This window comes from Typopeltis vanoorti, chromosome 3 (assembly GCF_054136105.1).
Source record: "Typopeltis vanoorti isolate ZY-2024b chromosome 3, IOZ_Tvanoo_1.0, whole genome shotgun sequence".
In the NCBI taxonomy this organism is placed as follows: domain Eukaryota; kingdom Metazoa; phylum Arthropoda; class Arachnida; order Uropygi; family Thelyphonidae; genus Typopeltis; species Typopeltis vanoorti.
In genome coordinates this window covers 119,075,652-119,099,863 of record NC_143551.1, presented here as the reverse complement: position 1 = coordinate 119,099,863, position 24,212 = coordinate 119,075,652, and the positions used below count along the sequence as shown (strand labels likewise).

Genomic DNA, 24,212 nt, shown 5'->3' with positions numbered 1-24,212 from the left:
ATATAAAATCCACTGTGACTGGAGAGAATATATCTTTAGATAGTTGATAACTTTTATAATCCAGCATGACACAATCACTCTGATCATGAGAAACACGAAGTAGCTTCAAAAAGTACCATGTCTAGTCAACTTTGACTTTTGTGGATGAAATTCACAAAAGGCTGTATCTGGCATAGCTTTAGAACTGTATATAAATTAACAGAACTTACTACATATAAATTCACAAATTCATTGCTTCATTATTATGATGCTCTGATGGGACTATTCAAGACAGAAAAGAAGCCCATTCTAACCATGTTAGAATTTCATAGTATACATAGAATTTCATTGCATTTCATAGTATACTTCGTTATAAAGCATGGGCAAAGGACAATGGTTTTCAGCTTAATGTTGCAAAATGTAAAAATAATGCACTTTGGGATGAAAGGGGTTATATACTTCATATCATATTGATGGTACTAGATTATAGGAAACTGATGAGGTTAGGGATCTGAGGGTGATGGTGGATAGAGATTTGAAATTCAGATGACATATTGCAAGAGTTGGAAAAATGAACTGGTGTTCAAAACCTACTATTTCTGAAGATTACAACTGCAAATTCAGTGGCAAAATATTGCAATTTAATTTGTACAAAATTTATAGCATTTTTTGTGTGATATAATTTATCAGTATGCTGGCAATAAATTCATATCCACATCTAGCTGTAGTCATGAAAATCTTTTCATATACAGATAAAAATGTAATTTGTCCCTAGATTTTGGACACCAGTGTAGCTCAGAGGATTAAATGGATACTGAAGAACACACTGACAAGTAAAGATAGGGAGGTTATTATCCCTCTTTAGAAGGATATGAATTGCGTGACAAGCTCGTGATATGCTATGGAATATTCCCTACAAGGATAGATTGAAAGTGTGTGGGTTTCACAGTTTCGCTGACAGGAGGAGGAGGAGAGGAGATATGATAAAAACTTATAGCATTCCTTTTTAACTTATAAGATTGACACAAAAGAAATATTTCAGTACATCACTTGTGGGGGAAGAACAAGGAATCACACTTGGAAGTTGTCTAACAGTGTGTGTGTGTAGACTAAGTTCTTTACTTGGAGAGTGGTGAATGAGTGGAATGGAAGAGGTGGTTGTGCGTGCCTCAACAGTGAATAAGTTTAAGGATATGTATGATAGATATTGTGTTAATGGATAGTGTGAAACCCCTCTGATGAGTCTTCTGACTCCATGGAATGTCCATATAAATAATAATCATTTCATCTGATATTTGTCTACTTGCTCAAAAAAAAAATAAAAAATAAAATAAAAATAAATCCTTCAACCAACAATATTCTAAATATTCTATTTAGTGTAAATGCATTTTGAATTAATCTGTTAATACTGCTGTAATTTGAATTCCAACAAATATATTATTCTTAAATTTTGCTTCTGAAATTTCGGGAAAATATCCAGTTAGAACTAGAATACAGATCCACTTTTTGTCCAATGCTTTAACAAAATTTTTAATGAGACTCAGTTTATGAAATGTTTATGAATATTTCTGTAGTGTTAACAAGCAACTTGTGTTTTGTCATTTCTTCTTCTTGGTGTAAAATATTTTTATGAAGGCTATGCATATTTCTTGATATAATGTTCTATCATTGCTGCTGTTACCTCTGTTCCATAAGCAGAAAAAGCAGCAATGGTTCGTAAATCCTCTGTGCATACCAGAATAATGCAATAACTTAAACTGCAAATGGTAGTCCTTGTAACTTATTAATTTGTCAACTAAGACATATTTCATAAGCATGAGCAAGAGGTATGGAAGGCAAATGGAACTGACAAAATTTCCACATTACAACCATTACTCACAAATTCATTATCAGTTCCATGATGCTAGTTAAACAAAAAGTCTGACTTTTTATTTTAAATTTTATTAAAAATTTTATTTTTAATTAAAATAAATTTAAAAATAAAATTTATCAAGTTCTCTCCAATAATTTTTTAAAAAGGTATTAGACAAAAAAATAACATAATTACATACTTAGATATTATTTATATGAATATGCTTGTATAAACTGCAATACATTTAACATTAAACATAATTTATTTGTCCATAATTTTAAAATCATACAATTAATACTAAATACAGTTTATTCCTCAGTAATTTTTTTTTATTGGCTCCCACTCATGAAAGGTTATTTGTAAACCTATAGTACATTTGCACCACATGTGGACTAAGCATTCTTATTAATTTTGCACACACAAATTTTTTTATTTCATTTTTTTACATAGTCCAGAAATCCTACTCTAGAGACCAAATACAGACCTTTTTCAAGCCACTTCAAGCCTCCAATAAGCAGGGAGTGTGGTTTCACACTGGGCAGTGAAAATCATCTCCCACCTAAAGACAATTACAAACATTCATGCCCATGTTGGGATTCGAACCTGCAGCCTTTTAGTTGGATAGCAGATATTAAAAACAATATTAATAATAAACACAACTTCAATTAGTCTTTTTAAAAACTGACATAACAATGTTATGTCGGTTTTTAGATTGATCAAGCTAGCCATTGTTACATACAAAATCATTGCTTCCAAATTGTTTAGCAATTTTTCCACTTGAGCCTTCAAGATCAGACTGTCTATTGAGAATCCAGCAGTTTTTTGTGTAATGAACTATTGAAGCAATGCTCCACTGAAATTTGTAAGCTCCCATTTTCAAAATTTTTGTTCGTTTCTTTGTTTTCCATTGCCAACACGTAAACAATCTTTATTCTTCCACAATATCCCTACTATTGAAGAGGATAAAGAAAACTTTTTACACATATCAATATTTTTTGTGAACCAAGAGAGACTTTCTTTTAGTAATCATGTTTTCAATGAAAGGGTTTGTCTTTAATTGATTTTACAGTCGTGGCAGTGTTTGGTTAAAATGAGGGAGGAAGGTCAAAGCTATACACTGGAATGGTAGGTAGTGAGGAGATGGTACTCAAGAACATTATATTATAAACCAGACCATAATCTGATCATAAAAGCTAAGTCACTCCTTTCATTTTTGTCTATTCCAAGAACTACCTGAGCAATTAAGAATGCTTGCACAGTTACCAAAATTTGTACAGAATATTTGTGTAGTATGCTCATTATAAAAACAAGCAATTTTATGGGTATATGCATAAATTAAAATCATTATGGCTTTTTGCTGATTACAACAAAGTTTGGCCATATATTAACAGTTTCTAAGGTTGTTTTGAAAGTGTCTACAAACAAGAAATAATATTTCATTCCCGAACACCATACACACAAAGAAAAAAAAATTCCATTATTTATCTCTGAATAAGAAGATAAGATTTTGTTTCAATTTCTAAAGAAATTTTTATTCCTGGAATCAATAACTTCTGTGGCTGAACATGAGATCCAAGGAGTTCATAGTGTTGTTCACATAAATTCAAATTGCTAACAAGATGTTTTATTAAAAAAGCAGGAATTAAGCAAAGATTTGCTGCGAATTTCAAAAATGCTTTCATCTGTGACTCTCTATCCATTACAGAAGACCTGATCATTTGTCAGTACCATGATATTTGCAGCAATAGTGGAGCACAGGCTGTAAGATCTAAAGTTACTGGTCTAACACCTGATTCCAAGTTTAGGTATGTTATTCAATGTGATTTTCACAGAAAATTTAGATACATTAATTAAATGAAATAACAATCTGTTATGTGGTCTTTTGGTTTTCTCTAATTCACTTTCATCTTAAAAGTCTTTGACCGAACTTTCTTTCTGAACCAAATGAGTTAAACTGTACATGTGCAGTAATAATGAGAAACATATACATTTTAATCTCAGTCCCCTAATATTCCATACCTCAAAGTAGCAATGGGACTGTTCCTAGGTCACACTCATGCAGGTAAAGAATGAATGCCTTCAGGTCCATAGCCATGGGATTATAAGTGAATGCCTCCAAGTCAGATTCCTGTTTGTCCAGCCACTGCAATGATACCATTTGTGCCTCAAGAACTGAAAGAATCACCAGCATGAGTTTGCTTTTGTGCTATTACACTATGATCATTCTGGTGACGAGGCAACTAAAATGGAAAATGGAAGACTATGTAGTTGCTGCTTCCTATGCCACATTCTAGGTGTGACATGTAGGCACCCAATTATCTGCAAGTAACTAGTTGCTGGTCTGGGTGTCATATTTAGAAGAGAAGCCGCTATATACTGCATAATCTATTGAGACTCAAATAGATTACATTGTGATCTATTTGAGTCAACAGATTCAAAATGCCTGAATGCAAGTGAGAACATGCACACACACACAGTCTATGCTACAGTACTGCTTGATAAAAGACATCTGCAGATTAGCACCTGCACCAACAGGTTTAGATGCTAATATCTTGCCTCCAATTTCAAACTACATGTCTTGAATATCAAGACAGCTACAAATGGGCAATTAAAATAATTTTAAATTTTAGGATTATTATTGCTGACTATTTCATGACAAGTTAGTCCAAAACCTGTGAAATGCCTAAGTAATCTGAAATGTGTTATGTGATGAAATTTTGAACTACATGTTTGGAGTATATTAATATACTACATATACTGTATATTAACTGTAGTTACGAAAAAAAAAGTATTACTTTGTTCACACAGTGTAATTAATTCATTTTTAAGTTAATTCTCACTACAGTAAACACTATTGTAACAAACATATTCACTCTAACAACCTACTCAAACTGAAGTCCCATGCACTACTATAGTGAATTTTCTTTAGAAATTATCTACAAATCTATATACTATAATAAACTACTGAAGGTCACGTTGTGAGCAATTTGCTCAATTTTATGATAATATTACAGTTGAATTACACAAGGAGAATGGATACACTATGATACTTTTGAACTCTGATGAGGCTTTTTACAGGCTACACCATGGAAGGCTGCTGAATAAGTTGGAAGATATGGGACTGGATTATAAAGCATTAACCTGGATAAGAGAATGGCTGAATGACTTATGAAAAAGTGGGGTAGGGTGTGAGGGGGATGAGTCTGCAAGAGTTAAGGTGACCAGTGGCGTATCACAGGGATGATCAGTTTTTGGTCCATTGTTATTCAATCTTTATATTAATGGGTAGGATTTGATTTGACAGGAGACATTAACTGTTTGCTGATGATGCTATGAGATGCTGTGTAGTCAGGAATGTGATTGATAGGCAGTATTTGCAGAATGATTTGAATAGCCTGGAAAGGTGGGCATGTGAAAATTGTCAAAGTTATGCACTTTGGGTGTGATACAATATCCAATGGCATATTATACTGGTGAGATTATGTTAGATGAAACAGATCAGGCTAAGGATCTTGGAGTTTATTACACATGAAGTTGCGAAGTTCAGGGATCATATAGCACACACTGAAGCAAATATTGACATGTAATAATGAAGTCATTTTACTTCTTTACAAAGCCTTGATATGATCTCACCTGGACTATTATGCCCAGATCTGGTCTCCTAGTTTCTGAGGTGGTGCAGCAAACAGCAAGCAGAGTGTAAAGGAGTGTTAAAGTGGGGATTATGAAATGTAGACCAAGGACAGATATAGGAAATGTGGACTGCAGACACTAGTAAAAGGAAAAAGAGTTGCGATATGATAGAGACCCTCAAATGTCTGAAGTGGTCATACAGCTAAATGAAATTTTTAATTTTATAGAAGGTAGGGAGAAGATGAGATGGCATTTCTAGAAACTGAGAATGCAGTCAAGAAAGGGACCGGAGCTAGATTTGTGTCTCAGAATGGCTTGCCTTTGAAGGTGAAAGCAGGTAGCATGAATTCAAGAAAAAGGTATGATAGCTGATGTGACTGATTTTATTATTAGGCCTCCATGGAGTCAAATGACTCATCGTGGAAGGTCCTTCTTTCACACTGCTAATCAAACCATGCCTTAAATGCATTCATCTCTACACTCACCCTGCTCTCAGGCAATGTTTCCAAATCACTCACTCACTCACTCTACATGCAAAAAAAAAAAAAAAAAACACCCACTTTTCATATTCCTTGTTCAACTCCATTCTATGAAAAACCTCTTCTACATTAATCTGGAAGTAATACCTCACCAACTTATTTCAATCACATGTGGCCTCCCTGGAGGTCTATGGGAATAGTAACATAATATTTTAAAGTTGACTCACTACAAAATGCTATTCTAAGGGAAATTCGCTATAGTAAAACCATCCACTATAAAGAATTGATTCCTAGGGTCCCTGCAAGTTTACTATATTCAGTCAACCATGTAAAATAAATGAATGCATAAAAGAAAAGTAATTTACCGTATATTATCGCATATAATGCGAAAAATTTATGGTAAAAAATACTAAAGTTAGGGGTTCGCATTATATGCGGATCCTAAAAAATATAACATCTTATTAGACTTGCACACACAATATATACTACCTAATGCCTATGCAACCAAATCTACTTGATCCACTCGTATTCGGCGACCGAGCGTGCATCGTATCTGCGCATAAAGCTACTTACATTACTGGCTTTATGCGCAGATACGATGCGCGCTCGATAGCCAAATGATAGAGGACAGTGAGATAGATAGCACACAGATAGGTATATCGGTTTAACCACAGTTCATTTTAAATATTATTCGCTAAACAAACCTAGCCTGAAAATGAGCCAACAGAAACGTAAACATTCATCTTTTGAAGCAGGATTTAAATTGCGTGTCGTGCAGTTTGCAGAAGAAAATAATAACAGTGTTGTTATGAGAGAATTTGGTGTAGCAGAGAGTAATATTAGACTTTGGCGTAAGCAAAAAGACAGTCTTGAAAAAATCCCAAAACGAAACGTGCCCGTCGTGGAGATGTAGCATCCTTTCCAGAACTTGAAGAAGAGCTAAATGAATGGATTTTGACGCAATGACAAGATGGCATTATAAGAAATGCAATTCGTTTTCGAGCTCTACAACTCAAGAATGGTAAATTCAAGGACACACCAGATATTTCATCTTTTCTTGCTTCGCTTGGGTGGTGCAACAGATTTATGGAACACAAAGCATTAACATTACGACACCGAACAAAAATTGTGCAGAAGTTACTAAAGCAGTTTGAAGAAAAAGTGCAGTCCTTCCATAAATTTATCATAAAATTATGGAAGTGTCACAGATATGAACTTTCCCAAATTGGCAATATGGATGAGAAGCCCATGTACTTTGATATGCCTGGGAATCGAACAGTAAACTCAGTTGGTGAAAAGGGTGTCTTCATAAAAACAACGGTACATGAAAAAACATATTTTACCGTTGTTCTAGCATGCATGGCAGACAGAACCAAATTAAAACCAACAGTGATATTTAAAAGGAAGAAAATTCCAAAACATATGAAATTTCCACCAGGTGTAATTGTTCGTGCCAATCAGAAAGGTTGGATGGATGAAGAAGGTGTACAATTGTGGCTGGATCAAGTATGGAACATACTGCCAGGTAGCTTGTTACGTCAACAAAGCATGATAGTCTGGGATATGTTCCAGGCACATTTAACAGAGGCAAGCAAAGAGAAAGCATGTAAGCTAAGTACAGACCTAGCAGTCATACCGGGTGGTCTAACTTCCGTTTTGCAGCCACTTGATGTCAGCTTGAATAAGACATTTAAAGATCACTTACGTGAAAAATGGAGAGAATGGATGTCATCTGGTTTGGTAAAGATGACAAAGGGTGGGAATTTTCAGAAGCCTGAGATCACCCTAGTCACCAGCTGGGTTAAAGAAGCATGGGATTCGATACCATCTGAAATGATTCAACGCTCACTTCTTAAATGTGGAATAAGTAATTCAATGGATGGATCCGAAGATCACATCATAAAAGAAAGCAAGGATGATGCACAACAAAATGGAGAGCATGAAGACAATGACGACAACTGCTACACTGATGACACAATCCCTACAGATGAATTTAGAAATGAAATGTTTGATGACTCAAAAGATGAAGAAGAATTTAAAGTATTTTGACATTGTTTTAAAATAAATATTTCTTTCGTTAATTCGTATTGTATTTTGACATTTTGTTTTAAAATAAATATTTCTTTTGTTAATTCATCATATTGTATTATTTATAATGTTATGGAACAAGATTAACAGATCGCATTATACGTGGACATGGCATTTTAGGGCTAGTTTTCAAACAAAATTTCTAGTTCGCATTATACGCGATAATATATGGTAGCTTTTCCATATATCAAATGATTTGGTGGTATATAATAATAATAAATACTATTTCACCTACAAAACATATCAGCCCTTGAATGTGTCAGGCTCATTGGCCTATCATAGCTGAACAGAAAACTCCATCAGCATATGAAAAAAAGCTAATTCACATCTTCAATTGAAACAACTCTTATACATATTCTTCACATCTTAAAATAGGATTCAAACTTAGGTCTTTTCAATCCAAGACACTACAAAGTGAGCTATGAATGCTCCTGTGGAACACTGTATAAAACTAAGATAACAAAAATTTGTCCCAAGACCACAGTCAACACTATACTATTTACCATAAAAAAAAATTTAATTCTCAAGTAGTTTCGAGTAAGTATTATTTCATGTCATAATGAATGGTGATTAAAACACAGTTTTTTTTTTTCCCCCTTAGTAGAAATATGAAAATATTGACTGTTTTTGAAACATAAGACCCTATTTAATTCCAAAGGAAGGAGAAAACAAAGTTCTTAACCCTGATTTTCTGCCATCGGTTGGCAACTTATTTTTATCTCTGTCAGTCATAGCAAAAAGATCAATATGATCTAAAACAGCATGGAAAGATGAAAAACATAAGAATATGGTAGACAACTGCTGTCATATCATGCTCATAGACCTAAGCAGTATAGTTCATTTTTCATAGTTGATTTGAGTTACAGAATTAAAAACCCTTACCTTTACAGATGTTGGAAAAACTTCCAACATCTACCTCTAATCCAGAGTATTTTAGCAATAAGGTGTGACACCTTTTTGGCTACTCTACATGGACATATGACCTCTGCATTACTTCAACCTTGGTATCACTTCTGGGTCTGCTTCCACTGATGAAACCTCAACAAAGTTCAAAACCAGTTTGAGTAGTGACCCGTCCTATAATGCATAGCATCATACATGTCTGTAAGGATATGTGCTTTGCATTATGGGATACTACGGCAAGTTATGTGAAGTCACTAGCTTCTATATATGAGTTGCCTGGTCCTGACTTGTTTGTACCTGTACTTCAGGTACAAACTTTGTTTGCTTACACTTGGATAAGTTGCGGCTAGTCGTAGTTGGTGGATGAGTGGTGGCGACAGATTTGTAGAGTAGATATCCCTCCCTTGATGAGTCTTTGGACTCACTGGAGGAATCACATAATAATAAAGGATTGAACCAAGATAATTTCTTGGCATCTTTAATTTATCTTAACACTATGTTTTTTACTGTCTAAAAACAGTGTGGGGTCTATTGTCCTTCTTGAGTTTATGGGACAAAAAAACAAGTTTCTGGGAGAAAAAAACCTGCTTGCTTGTGTCAGAGACTGACTAACTTGGAAACTGGTCGGGAAAAAAAGACTCAGTAAAAAGTTCCTTTAATTGGTGACCAGAATAGAACTTGTGATGCTCTTCCTTCATGTGGTTTAGTATACCATGGACGGCACATGCCAATTCAACTGAGCTATACAGGCACTGATAAGGAGGTTAAGGATGTGGTATGTTTATGGCAGAAAAAAAGCTAACTGTGAAAGTGAACCTAAGAAGAGAAAACTAATCTTGATTGAAAATTAGAACAACATCCAAAGAAAGAGAGAATGAAGTAGGTTTTTCCTTCTTTCTTTTAGACAATAAGATAGTTATTGTCTAAACTGCACTGAAATTCAATAAATTATCTTCACTCCACTTTGAGAATGGTGAGTGGATCTGCATTTAAGACACTGATTATGGAAGATAATTTGAAATTTGAATACTCAATTGAAGAGTATTGTCATCAGCAAAACCATAAAAAAGAACTGAAGTTAGAGAGGTCATTGATATGTAGGAGGAAGGGTATAGGTGAGCATACATCTATTTTTTTCTAAATTTCCTAATGTTATTTTACTCCTTTTGAAATATCAAAAAGTTCTTTCTCCATATATAATTCAGGAATATGAGGTCCCCCCCCCCAACACACACAGAAATCATTATGAAACAGGAATTAGCAGATTAGAAGTCAGGCCTCTATAATTAGTAAGTACTTCTAAAGGAGGTTATATAATGTTCATCAGTGTGTGGTAAGATTTATGAATATTCATAGATTTGAGTGAACTTTTTTCCTCACTTAGATGCTTATTTAAAACTAACACATAACAGAAATAAAGTTTATTGCACACTTACAAAAAAATGAAAAACAGAAATGTCTTTCTTCATTATGAATGGATTTAATACAGCATATCAGGAGGATTATTTCCAAACGGCAATTTCCAAGACACTGGAATCTTCCAGATATTCTGTGATGTTTCTTCATTCTTCTGCAGAAATTTTATAAAATTAATTTCAATAACATACAAATGAACAATTTGTTAAATTTATCATGAAAAACATTCCACTTATATTTATATCATACAATTTTTATACAATGCATCCATGGTGTTTTTTTATAAGATTAAATAAACTCTTATAAACAGAAATTATGTTTATTTTACAGAAGGTTCTCCTCAAAGACTTTTTTTTTTTTAGTCACATGGATGGTTTAAAAGTTAAAAAAGTGGAAACTAAACAGTGTTTTTCTTAAACCACTTTTCAAGCCCCCAGTAAGCAGGGGAGGGGTAACCAAAAATTATCACCTGAAGACATTCACAAATCTCAATTTTGTTAAATAAATGATTTTCTTTAAGAAATTGTTTTATTTCATATTTCAATCAATCAATATACCAAGATAATATCTGGATGGTAAAATTTTGCATATCAATAGATTGAAGGAATGTGGTCTTGAAGGTTGAGAAATAGGAGGGGGGGGGACAGAGTTAGCAAGGGGAACTTATAGTATAAAGGAAATTTTGTTACTCATAGTAGCTGGGGACAGAACTCAGGATCATCTTTAGATACTGAGAAAATCTATAAGATTAAAAAAAGTTAAAAAACTATAAAATTATAACTAGATGTTGAGACCATAGTCTCAACATCTAGTTATAATATGAATTGCTAACTACCAAACTTGCTACTCCCATTGGGTTTTCATTCTATCTACTTTTATTCTTTGAAATGCCTTCCTCATGAAATTTTCTCCAAAGACACTACAATCTCCAACTCTTCAAAAGAATAAAAGACTGCTTACCTCTTAATCCCTTAGCAGTTGCCAAATGTATAGCATATCAGTTTCATGTGTGCCAAGCAGGTCAGATGAAAGGAGGAACCTGTTAACATGCTAACACAGAGACAGATTGAATGAAAGAGGAGGATAAGAAGTTTGTTCAATAAGTATGGAGCTGGACAGTGAAAGGTTGTTGACTAGAAGTTTCTCATGTGTTTATGGGCTTGAGGAGAAAGTGAAGGAGTGGTGTCTGCCAGTAAGAGAACAAGTACCCATGAAATATCTGTAGATGAAGCATATAATAGAAGCAAAACAGTAAGTTTATGAGAAAGTGATTGGAGCGAGTCTAAGAGAGAGAGAAAGAGGGGGGGGGGAAGGTTTTGCCAGTTAACTGGATTGTCCTATTTCTAATTTGAACAGAATTAATCATTTTTAGGTATGCTTTTGGTGCAATATCCTATATACAAGAACAGTATTCTAAGATAGCATTGGACAGGTTATGGCTCAGCTGGATAGAGGGAATGGATACACTATGATACTGCTAGACTTTGCTAAGACATTTGATAGAATACCACATGAAGAGTTGCATAAACTGTAGGAAGTGGGATTGGCTTGGATATAAATGGATGGCTGATACACAGATATCAGAAAGTGGTATATGGCAAATGTAAATCTACCAGATTTTTAAGGTGACCAGTGGGGTACCATAGGGTTTAATTCATGGACCATTCTTGTTCAATCTATACATTAATGATATTGGAAAGGACCTGACAGAAGATACTGAATTGTTTACTGATGATGATGCAAAGATATCAAGGCAACTGATATACAATGCTTACAAAATGATTTGGATAAGCTGGAATAGTAGGTAAATGATAATGGCCATCAATTCAATGTTAGTAAGTATAAAGTTATGCACTTTGGCATGATGTGATATCCAACAGCAGATTATATTGGTGGGATTATGTTACAAGAAATTGGTGAGGCTAAGGATCTTGGAGTTTTGGTGAACAGGCTGAAGTTCAAAGGTCATATTCCAAAAATTGCAAATACAACTCAGAGGATAATTGGGATATTCAAACAAACATTAACAGTAGGGATAAGGAAGTCATTTTGCCTCTTTATAAGGCTTGATATACTTGACACACACCTGGACTACTGTGTGCAGATTTTCTCCTGGGTTCAGAGAGGGGGGGAGATAAAGAAACTGTGGAAAGGGCACAAAGAAGAGTAAGAAAGATGATATCGGAATTATGGAATGTAGATTATGGACTGAGAGTATGTAGATTGCAGACACTAGTAAACAGGAGAAAGAGTTGTGACATGATAGAGGTCTATAAACTTCTGAAAGGTGTTATTAGTTATCATGTGATGAAAATTTTCATTATATGGATGGGGAGAAGACAAGGAAGTTTGTGTGATTTCTCTCTTACAGAGCCATGAGTGAGCAAAACAGTTTGCCTAGGATCGTAACATGGACTGTTTTGCTAAACCAAACAGGCTGGTAGAATAAATAGTATCTCAGCTTTCCAGTGAACTAGCTGTGGGTTTGAATTCCACTAACATAGTTCTCATTATACTAAAGTTATGGACAACTACCATTCTGAATGAAATAATTTGAAATATAATTAAAGCCTATGATTCAACCTTGATATTAAAGTCATCTTCAGGAGAATATACACTATTCTCTTACACTTGGTTCCTGTATAAGGAACCAAGCAATCTCTTCACGAAAAAGAATTACAACAATACAATTCAGTATTAAAAATCAATTGTCAGGGTTTGCATTAATTTTCCTTGAGTCCTATTATTACTAAATAGTTCTTTCACTTTCTGTATTATTGTACATATTTACAATAGCCATGTACCTGTTCCACAAGGAACAGTCAGTAGTGGAACTATTAATGTTTTTGAATGAATCAGATTGTCATTTCCTAAAGATATGATACCTCAATTCATGGTTAAAATATTTTCACATCAGTGATATCCTGATGTGCAGGATGCAATTTGACTAGCTCCTTGATGAAGGTAGTCAGATCTGGACTACTCATCATCATCATGCGTATCAAGGATTTAGGCCTAGCGTGGCCTCTTCCGGCCTTAGAAGTCATCGTTGAATCATTTAAGAGGACGTCCTGGTTTTCTTTTTCCTAATGGCTTGTACTTTAAGGCTTGTTTTCGTAATCTTTCTGTTTTCATTCTTTGAACGTGTTCCATCCATTTATGTTTATATTTTTTAATTTTTTCTATTACTGGTTCTTGGTTTAATTCTTTCATAATTTCTTCATTTCTTTTGTGATCAAATAGGGTATACTTTGCAGTTTTTCTCATAAACTTCATTTCTGCTTTTATTAATCTTTGTCTTTTTGTTTTATTGTCCAGATTTCTCTTCCATACATTAAGACTGGTAGGGCTAATGTAATTGTATACTTTTAGTCTGGTTTGTTTTTGAACTAGGTTTGGTTTAAATATAGAGTTAATTACACCTCTTATTTTTAAATATTTTGCAATTTTTACATTTATATCTTTTTCATTTTCATATGTGATCATACATCCTAGGTAGTTAAATGAATTCACCGGTTCTAAGATCTTGTTATCTATTACTATTTTAGTTCTTGCTGGATCTTGTCCTTTAAAGGCCATAGCTTTTGATTTTTCTGTTGATATTATCATACTATAATCTTTGGCTATCTCATTTAGATCTAAAATAGCTTTTTGTAAGTTACCTTCAGAATTTGTAATTATTATTTGGTCGTCGACAAAAAGGAGAGTGTTTAAGTTCACTGTAGGAGAAAGTTTAATTCCGTGATGTAAATTTTTATTCCATTTTATTATTATTTCATTTAAGCAGATATTAAAAAGAGTTGCTGAGAGGGGACATCCCTGTCGGACCCCTTGGTTTATCTCTCTCGTATATGATAGCTCGTGATTTAATCTTATTTGTATTTGATTATTTTCATATATACTTGTGATAGCTTTTAGGATATTATTTGGTATTTGTCTTTCTTTTAATATGGTAAATAATATGTTTCTTTTAACTTTGTCAAATACTTTTTCAAAGTCAATAAATGCAATATGTGTTTCTAAATTGTATTCTCTTCTTTTCTCTATTATTAATTTTAGGCAAAAGGCTGGGTCTATACATCATCCTTTTCTAAATCCAGTCTGTACTTCTAAAATAAAGTTTTTGGAATATTTCATTAGTTTGCTATTTAAGATTCTACTATATTTTTGTAACAGGAGTTTAGTATACTGATACCTCTATAGTTTTTTTTCCCATTCTATTCGGGTGATACCAGATGAATAAATTTTATTTAAAAATAATAAGAGTCTTTCTTTGAATCTTGTTCCTGCATATTTATATAGTTCTGAACCTAGATTATCTTCTCCAGGTGATCTGGCCTACTGAAACACATAAATGCAAAATGCTATATGGTATATGTGGAATGTTTCAATAATGGACAAATAATGTATTAAACATCAACATTGATTAGTTAATTTTTGGCTATTTTTTTATGTGGTACTCAGAAGCACTGAATCACTTAATTAGATAAGTTATCCAGCAAGTTGGCATAACCAAGCATAGATGTAAATTCATACATATCTAAGAACAATGACATTCATTCCCAATCTTCTGTATCCTTTCTTCTCACCATAAACTTGTGCCATTTTTTCAACCACTGATCTCACTTTTCCAATTACACACAATGAACACTGAACCTATGAGATAGAAGTTGAAGTGAGTCTGTAAGAGAGATCATTTATGAGCCTAATTGCATACCTCTGGATGGCATCAAGGATTTTAAGGGAAGTTTTAGGTGCACCACCTCAAACACATGAGCAGTATTCTAAACATGAATGGATTTGGGATTTGTATATAGTGAAGAGTTGGTTGGGTGTAAAATAGGCTTCTGAACAAAAGAGAACATAATGTAAAATAGGCTCTTTTGTTCAAGAGCCTATTTTACATTATGTTGAGAGGGCTATTGATGTGATGTATTTATGCCAGGAAAGATCAGAGGCAAATGTTAGTCCAAGCAAAGTGATCTGATCTTGTCTGATGATTTGTGTATTACTAAAGGTAAGGGTAGGTGAGCTGGGATCTATTTTGGTGAGAAAGAGCAAGACTGTTTTGGTGGCACTGAACATAACAGGTTGTCCTTGTCCCACTGGAGGACAGTTTGTAGATCAATGTTTAAGGCACTAGTTGTGGATGATCTTGTAGCCTGGGATGTCAGAGTACTGCATGATTTGTCAAATGAGTAGGATGAGTGGAGAATATTATCACCTGCAAAGCTGTGGATGAGATTGGTAGTTATTTCAGTAGGTCATTTATGTACAGAAGAAAGAGAGTAGGTGATAGGACAGAGCCTTGAGGCACTCCAGCATTCGTGGTGAAGCTCAAAAAGAGAGCCATCTACCATGACTCACAAAAAATGACCAGAGAAGAAGCTGGCTATCCAAATGCATAGGATAGCAAGGAGACAGCACACACACACACACACACACACACACACACACACACACACACACACACACACACACACACACACATGCTGTTTGTGCTGTGATTCATATTATATAACCAGATCAAAGGCACAGGCACTTCAGCTGAACACTTTAGTCCATGCGGATATCTGATCAGATCTTATTGTCAAATTCTTACTTAGTTAATGGAATAGAACAGCTATAGTACCTGCTCCTCAGGAACATTTCTCCATGTAGTTTACAGGTAGCATTGAGCTCTATGTTGCATACACTAAGTTGATAATTTTACCAAAATGGGCATTCATTAGTTCAACAATCTTTTCTGGATCCAATACCTGCATATCATCCGCTTTCAGTAGTTTTTATAATAATTTTTGCTTTTAGTTGAATTGTAACAGAATTCTTTTGGATTGTCCTCAGATTGCAAAGTCAATTACTTTTTATTGAAAGTTTATTTTTCACTTGGTTAGACTATAATGAATTTAGTTTAATCCTTTATCCAAGTGTGAGCAAACAAAGTTTGCACCTGAAAGTGTCTTCAGGACTGGGGTAAGGTAGTACAATACCGGGCAATTCGTTGCAAACTAAATTCATTATAGTCTAACCAATTGAAAAATAAACTTTCAACATCTTTCTCTAAATCTGGAGTAATTTAATAAAAAAAGGTGGCACACCTTTTGGCAACTCCTATAGGTAAAGATGACCTCGCTATTGCTTCTGCCTGGTATCTCCACGTCTGGGCTTGGCTCCCACTGAAAAGATCTCAATAAAGGTCGAAACTAGTATGAGTAGTGGCCCTTCCCTTAATGCATAACATTATACATATCCGCAAGGAGATGTGTTTTGCATTATGGAAGATACTTAGATAGGAGTGATGGTAGCTTGGTCCACCTTTGCAACGAGTTGCCCGGTGTTGTACTACCTTACCCCAGTCCTGAAGATACTTTGAGGTGCAAACTTTGTTTGCTCACACTTGGATAAAGGATTAAACTGAATTCATCAGTTACTTTTTACACTCAGACTTAGCTTTCCATACAATACTGTGTTTTGGCCTGTGCCTTATATTCATAAGTGATATCATCCTTACACATATTATGCTTTTCTTCTTCTTCATCTCATAATTTTCTCTTCATCATCATCATCACGAACCATGGACAAACTGCATACGTGATATATATAGGTATGCAGTCTGCTGTTACTTCCCTCGAACACTCCTTTACCACTTCCCATGCACTATCAACATCATTGCAGTTTCGCATGGCACTGATCCAAACAATCTCCTAAGCTTGTCATACTCACCAGCCCTGTAATTATGGAAGACATACCCTCCCCCCCTTCTTAACTGAAAATTCCACGCATTTCTACCTTCCAAAGTCAAGACCATATGATCACTGTCACCAATTAGTGGCAACAGACTGGTTACTGACAAATTCTCTGATATAATTACTCTATCTAGTACTCTCAGACCCTAAGTACCATCCATCATATGCTGCCTCAGGTAATTATTCCTTAGTAACTGCATAAATTCCATTTCCTTCTTCCCATGTATCCTCTCCTGCTTCCAATCTATGTTCCCCATAATAATTACCCATCCTCCACTCATTGAGCTTATTTACTGATGCATATTATCCCCATCCTTTCCATAGCCTGGTCTATAGAAGCATCCAACTGTATATTTTGTTAAGCTGGCCTCTAATTCACACTAGATAGCCTCAAATATACTATTTTCACTGGTGTGCAAATGAACTACAACTCTCTTTGGTTGCAGTTCGTGATCAGCATTCCTCTCCCCAATATTTTCTCTCTATTCTCCCTGAACACTCTATCCTACTAACTATATTATCTTGTGTCAGACATATCTCACTAATGCAAATAATCTTTGGCCAGGATGAACTAACCAATGCCAAAAACTCCTCTCCCTTGTTCCAAATGCCCCTAGCATTAGTGAAAATAAAGTGCAAAATAGTTATACAAAATATAGTTATACACCATATTATTATAACAGGGCATGAAGAACATAACAAAAAAATTATTTTGTTTTATTATGCTGATAAATTAAATCTGAAATGATATAAAAAAAAATAGAAAAAGTTGCTCACTTCAAATAACTTCAGCCAGCAATTAAGATAACGAACCACCATCAGAGCATCAGGCATATTATTTCCTTCTGAGCAGTACAGAAGGAGTGCTATAAATGGCAGATCACATTTTTCACTAAAAAAGAAAACATTTTTTTTTAATAAGTGTTTTAGGAATTATTTTATTCAACTCACAATGTCTTCAACAAGCAAAATGGAAATTTCCTTCATAATAATTTTAAAGAAAGGGTAACAAAAGATTTCACAATTCTGATCTTTTTTGTTTAAAACATTTATTAAAAGTAGAATTGAACAAAACATTATTCAAAAATAAATATAAGACTTATGGGATTTCATCAATTTTATCAAAATGTTAAACAATTTCTTCTGTGCCACTGTCAACAGATGTTATGGGTAAAAATCATCATAAAACCTCTCAATAAAATAAAAATACACCTAAACAATGCCTTAACTATATTAGGGTTTTCTGAATTCGAAATGGTTTCAAAACATAGATGGATGGATGATTAAGTCAGTGATGTCTTATTTATGGTGCAGTAGCAACTGAGAAAACCAACAAAAACATCTAGATTATGTTTTTAGAATCAATATAATCATCATCATCATAAAATTCCTGACATGTACACTCGGGGGGGGGGGGGTACAGGATATGATGGTACCACATGAAAAATTTACATCATTACTAACTTCCTATCTACAATTTTTCCTGCAAATCAATCTGTTATGGAGTGCTTAAAAGTCAAAGCTATGTAACTGAGAGGAGACCTCCACATAGCATTCAAAGGAATGTGTAGAACAGACCAGGGCTTCTGGCCTAACGTCCAATCCTCACCCTCTCGTGGTGCACCCTGTTAGGTATCTACCTGGATACTGAACGAACGAGGATGGGCTGGAAATTTGGGATTTAGCCAACCAAACTGTATTCTAATTGGCATAAACCAAAATTTCAAATGATGGTACAACATGACAGAATTTCATGCCAGCTGGGGAGTTGCCCAGTTAAACAAAGATCCCGTTGTTTTCACCAACGAACAAGATCAAACAGCGAGCAGTCAGCTACGGGAACAAATCCTAAAACTTACTACAAATCAACATCGCCAAAGTTGAAGATCAGTACTATCAACATAAGAAGCCTGAATGGCAAAGAAATGGAGCTAGTTGAGGAATTAGATAGGTACCAGATTGACATAATAGGGGTGACTGAAACAAAAAAGACAAAAACTGGTGAGATCTTTCTGAATAATAAATACAAAATGTTATATTCAGGAAATGACAATCAAGGAAAAGAAGGAGTAGCCATAGTATTCAACACAAAATACGAGGCTAATCTTCTTGAATGGCAGGCAGTCTCGAGTAGAGTGATGTGGACAAATATGAGAATGGGGAACTGGACAATGAGACTTATTTGTGCCTATGGTCCCACAGAAGGTTCTACTAAGGTAGAAGTGGAGGAATTTTTTGAGGCTTTAAAGAAAGCAACTGACACAATGAAAAAGGACAAGTTAGTCCTTGCTGGGGATCTGAATAGCAGAGTAGGAAATGATTATCAGACATAAAAAATATTTTGGGAAAATTTGGAGAAAAGAGCAAAGCTAACAATAATGGCAAATACCTGTTGGATTTCTGCTCAGTAGATGGACTGGTTATTACTAACACAATGTTCCAACACAAAATGTGTACAAATTCACATGGAGAGAAGAGGCAAGGAATAAGAAAAGTCTCATTGGAATATGTTATTGTTGATAGTGATGTTATCCCACTGGTGAAGGACACAAGAGCATACAGAGGATTTGAAATTGGAAGTGATCACCATTTAGTCTTGAGCAGGATAAAATTGATTTTCATATTGAAAAGAAGAACATGTAAGAAAATTTTAAAGAGAATAAAAGTTGAGCAGCTCTCAGATGTGAACTGTAGACTAAAATATACAAATATTACTCAAGGAAAAATGAAAGAGTTTGAGAGCAGGAACCAAACCAGATTCAGTGGCAAGCCCTGAAGAAAACACTGATTGATTCAGCCAGAGAGGCATGTGGTGAAAGGATATAAAAATCAGAACTCCATGGTGGACACAGGAAGTTAAAGAGGCAGTGAAAGGCAAGAATAAAGCATATCAAAAGTTACTGGAAAATAAGTCAGCTTGTGCTCTTAGAGAATACAGAGACAAATATAAAAAAGCTAAGCACTGTGTAAAACTGGCTAAACAAAAGTCATGAGAGGACTTTGGCAAGAATATAGAAAATAAATATCAAGAAGGTGGCAAGATATTCTGGAGGTTGTTGAAGAAGCTCAGAAATGGAGGAAAGAGTGTTGTAAAAGGAATTAGAGATGATAAAGGTGACATGAAAACAGGAGAAAAAAGATATCCTTGACGTGTGGAGTAATTACTTTGAAAAACTGCTAAATGAAATAAGCAGTGATGAGAGCACAGTGGTAAAAAATACTGACCAGGCATGCAGTCAGGAATAGATATCCATATTTGAAGTACGAAAAGCAATCAAAAGCCTGAAATGTGGAAAAGCAGCAGGAGTAGATTATATTCGACCAGAAATGCTCCAGTATGGAGGTATAAAAATCGTACAGTGGATGCACTGCATAGTTCAGAAGACCTGGACAGAGGAATGAATTCCATATGATTGGAGTAGAGCTCTCTAGTACCCATATATAAAAAAGGAAAATAAAACTGAATGTGAGAATTACAGAAGCATTTCATTTATGAGTGTTCTTGATAAGATTGCATGTATACTTGAGAAACAGTTGCGAAGGATTATGGAAGAGAAGCTTGGTGAAGAACAAGCTGGATTCAGGCCAAATAGATGTTGTCAGGATCAGATTTTCACTTCACGACAGATAGTTGAGAAATCATGGGAATATAACAAAGATCTGTATTTAAGTTTTGTCGATCTGGAAAAGGCATATGACAAGGTGCCAAGAGAGAAGCTATTCAATACAATACAGTTATATGGTGTCAATGGGGCATTATATCAAGCAATACTTAGTCTTTATTTGAGTTGTAAATCAGCAATTAGGATTGAAGGAAGTACAGGAAGATGATTTAATGTTAAATCTGGTGTCAGACAACAATGTACATTATCCCCTCTCTTATTCATTATCTATATGGATCACATTATGAAGGAAAGGGATATTAAGCCTGATATCAAAACTGGAGTTGTTAATCTCAGCTCTTTGCTTTATGCAGATAATGTTATACTTCTTAATAAATCCACCATAAGTCTTCAAGATTCCCTGACTAAATCGAATAACTGTTGTAATAGATATGGTATGAAGGTCAGCATTAAAAAGACAAAGACAATGAAAATAGGCAAAATAGACATTGAAAATATCAACTGCATTGTGAACGGGGAACCTGTGGAACAAGTAAAACATTTCAGCTACTTAGGCACAATTTTTACTGAAGATGGTAAATTAAATATGGAAATAGACAACAGAATCAACAAAGCTGGTATGGTAGGAAGTCAACTGAATAAATTTATATGGAATAAGAGAGAAATTAGCAAAACACTAAATTAGCTGTATACAAGACAGTGTTTAAACCAATTTTAACTTATGGATCTGAGAGCTGGGTTAGAAGTAAAACACTTGACCAAAGACTAGAGACATGGGAGTCCTGAGAAAGATTAGGGGTATGAACAGATGGCATCAATGGCAATGTCATATTAAAAATGAGGATGATATTAGGAAACAACTTGATATTGTCAGCATCCAGGAATGCATTAGCAGAGCTAATCTCATGTGGTAAGGTCACTTAAGCAGAATGGGAGAGGAAAGATTAGCAAAACAAGTGTTCTCTGCTAGGTTGGCAGGAAAAAGACCCAGAGGAAGACCAAGATGTAGGTGGATTGATACAGTAAAAAATGCCTTAGAAGACAGAAATATAAGACCTGATAATATCAGAGTCTTTATGTTTTAAAGGAATGCAGAGAACCGACCATGGCTTCTGACCTAATGTCCAATCCTCACCTTCTCGTGGTGCACCATGTTGGGTATCCACCTGGATACTGAACAAATGAGGATGGGCTGGCAATTTGGGATTTAGCAGACCAAATTGTATTCTTATTGGCTTAAACCAAAATACAAAATGATGGTACAACATGACAAAATTTCATGCCGGCTATGCATCGCCCGGTTAAACAAAGCCCCCATTGTTTTTGCCAGGGAACCAGGGCAAACAGTCAGCTACTGGAACAAACCCTAAAACACACCCCCAACTCAATATCACCAGAGTTGAAGATCGGTACTATCAACATAAGAAGCCTGAATGGCAAAGAAATGGAGCTAGCTGAGGAATTAAATAAGTACCAGATCGACATAATAGGGGTGCCTGAAACAAAAAAGACAAAAACTGGTGAGATCTTTCTGGGCAATAAATATAAAATGTTATATTCAGGCAATGACAATCAAGGAAAAGAAGTCGTAGCTATAGTATTACTATAGCTACGACTATAACTATAACACTAAATACGAGGCTAATCTTCTTGAATGGCAGGCAGTCTAAAGTAGAGTGATATGGGCAAATATCAGAATGGGAATCTGGACAATAAGACATTTGTGCCTATGATCCCACAGAAGGCTCTACTAAGGTAGAAGTGGAAGAATTTTTTGAGGTTCTAGAGAAAGCTATGACAGAATAAAAAAGGAAAAGTTGGTTCTTGTTGGAGATCTAAATACTGGATTACTGCACTATGAGAATCAGGCAAACTGTAGCTCAGATTGTTGTTCATGTGTGAAGTGTCCAGAACTATTTCATTGGATTCTACAATTCGTCTTTCAAATTCATCATTGCATACATATAAATTGGTCGTGTGGTCCCAATCAATTTGGTGTTGACGTTCTTCTAGGTTAGAGTTGGCAGAGAAAAGAACATGACTGGAAAGGGGCGCTTGCTCATGTTCTTTCGTAAGAGATGTCACATCTATGTTCCTCAAGACGTAGTGAAATAGATTTATCTGGCTGACCAAAATAAGGTTGACCACAGTCACATATAACTTTCTAGGAAAACTATCTAGGATTATGAAAATCAACATAAAGACCGACTATGCCACACTGTCAAAACTTTGTTAGTTTTATAAGTTTCGTGTTATTTCTTACTCACCTGAAGAAGTCGGGACACCGATGAAACTAGTCGTGATTCATTAAAGTTTTTTATGTTATACATTCTCGGGTTCTAGTCAGTTAAATATTAATTTTCTAAATGTATACATCCCGAGTCAATTCTAATAATATATATATAATGCAATAAATATTCCTCCCTACAGTGTAAAAATGAATGTTCAAACTTCAGAGTAATCTCATATTCATGTTTAATTCTTTATCCAAGGTAAGCAATGTTTGGGTGAATTTTTTTAACTAGGCCACTGGTATATAGAGGCTGATGGTACTTGTCATCAATTACTTTAGTTTGGTCATAATACAAAGCACAATTCCGTCTGGAAGTGCATAATGTTATACATTAAGGGAGGACTACTATGCAGGCTGATTATGACCTTTATCGAGGAGTTCGCTTGTTCGGTATCATCGGGATTCTAAAAACGTATGAAAGATCTAAAAAAACCCACTCTCTCTCTCTCTCTCTCTCTCATGTAATTCAAAAATCTCAATAATGAGCTTCTGAAATAGTGAGTCAAATTTGAGCTCTACACAGTAGCATGCAATAACCAACTACTCATTAAACATCGACTCTGTGTGACAGTAACAGGGCGGAAATCCCTAAGGGCCTACCTACCTCTCCATCGAAGAATAGAAAGTGTGGTCTCCCCAGGGCCTCTCAAATGTTATCATTGGGAAATAAATCAAAGGTTGAATCAATGCAGAATTCATATATTTCTCATATACAAGTAAGGAAAACATGTAAAATAAAAACATCCCCTGATACCTTTTATTTTCCTAAAGGGAAATAGCACCTTATAGTGATACCTAAGCAGGGCCGTGCCAACCCAAGGGTGCAAGGGGTGCACCGCACACAGCGGCAACATTAATAGGGTGGCATTTTATGTAGCTAATATCTAATTTGGATTATACAATGCAGTATTTTTACGGAAATAAAAAGCTTTAGTGGATTTATTAGGGATTTAGGGAGTAAGTGAGGCTGTTCTAGTCTTATCTAACTTTTGGGGACTGAGAGAGCATTAGCTTGTTATAAAATACTCTGTATTAGAGAGAAAGATGCAGAACATTCTTTTTTAGAAATAAATTAATCTTGCCATGAAATTATATTCTTTAATCCTTTATCCAAATGAAAGCAAATTTAGTTGTCAAAACTGGTCTGAGCAGTGATCATAGCATTATATAGTTCCGAAAGGAATAGTGCTTTGCATTACG

General features: G+C 34.9%; 1 protein-coding gene across 2 annotated transcripts in view; it reads right to left on the bottom strand.

Annotated features, from left to right (window-relative positions):
* LOC150108516 (proteasome assembly chaperone 2) overlaps positions 1-24,212 on the bottom strand; it is a 135,501-nt gene that overhangs the window by 7,726 nt on the left and 103,563 nt on the right. Inside the window, exons 6-7 of one of the 2 annotated variants that reach the window (XM_090390824.1) lie at positions 17,874-17,988; positions 10,371-10,504 (exon numbers count right to left, since the gene is read on the bottom strand). In XM_090390824.1, coding sequence (XP_090246950.1) covers positions 10,415-10,504; positions 17,874-17,988 — 205 coding nt within the window. In that variant the 3' untranslated portion in view covers positions 10,371-10,414. Of the gene's footprint in view, positions 1-10,340; positions 10,505-17,873; positions 17,989-24,212 lie in introns of those variants that run through there. The other variant, XM_090390823.1, reaches the window with a different exon arrangement.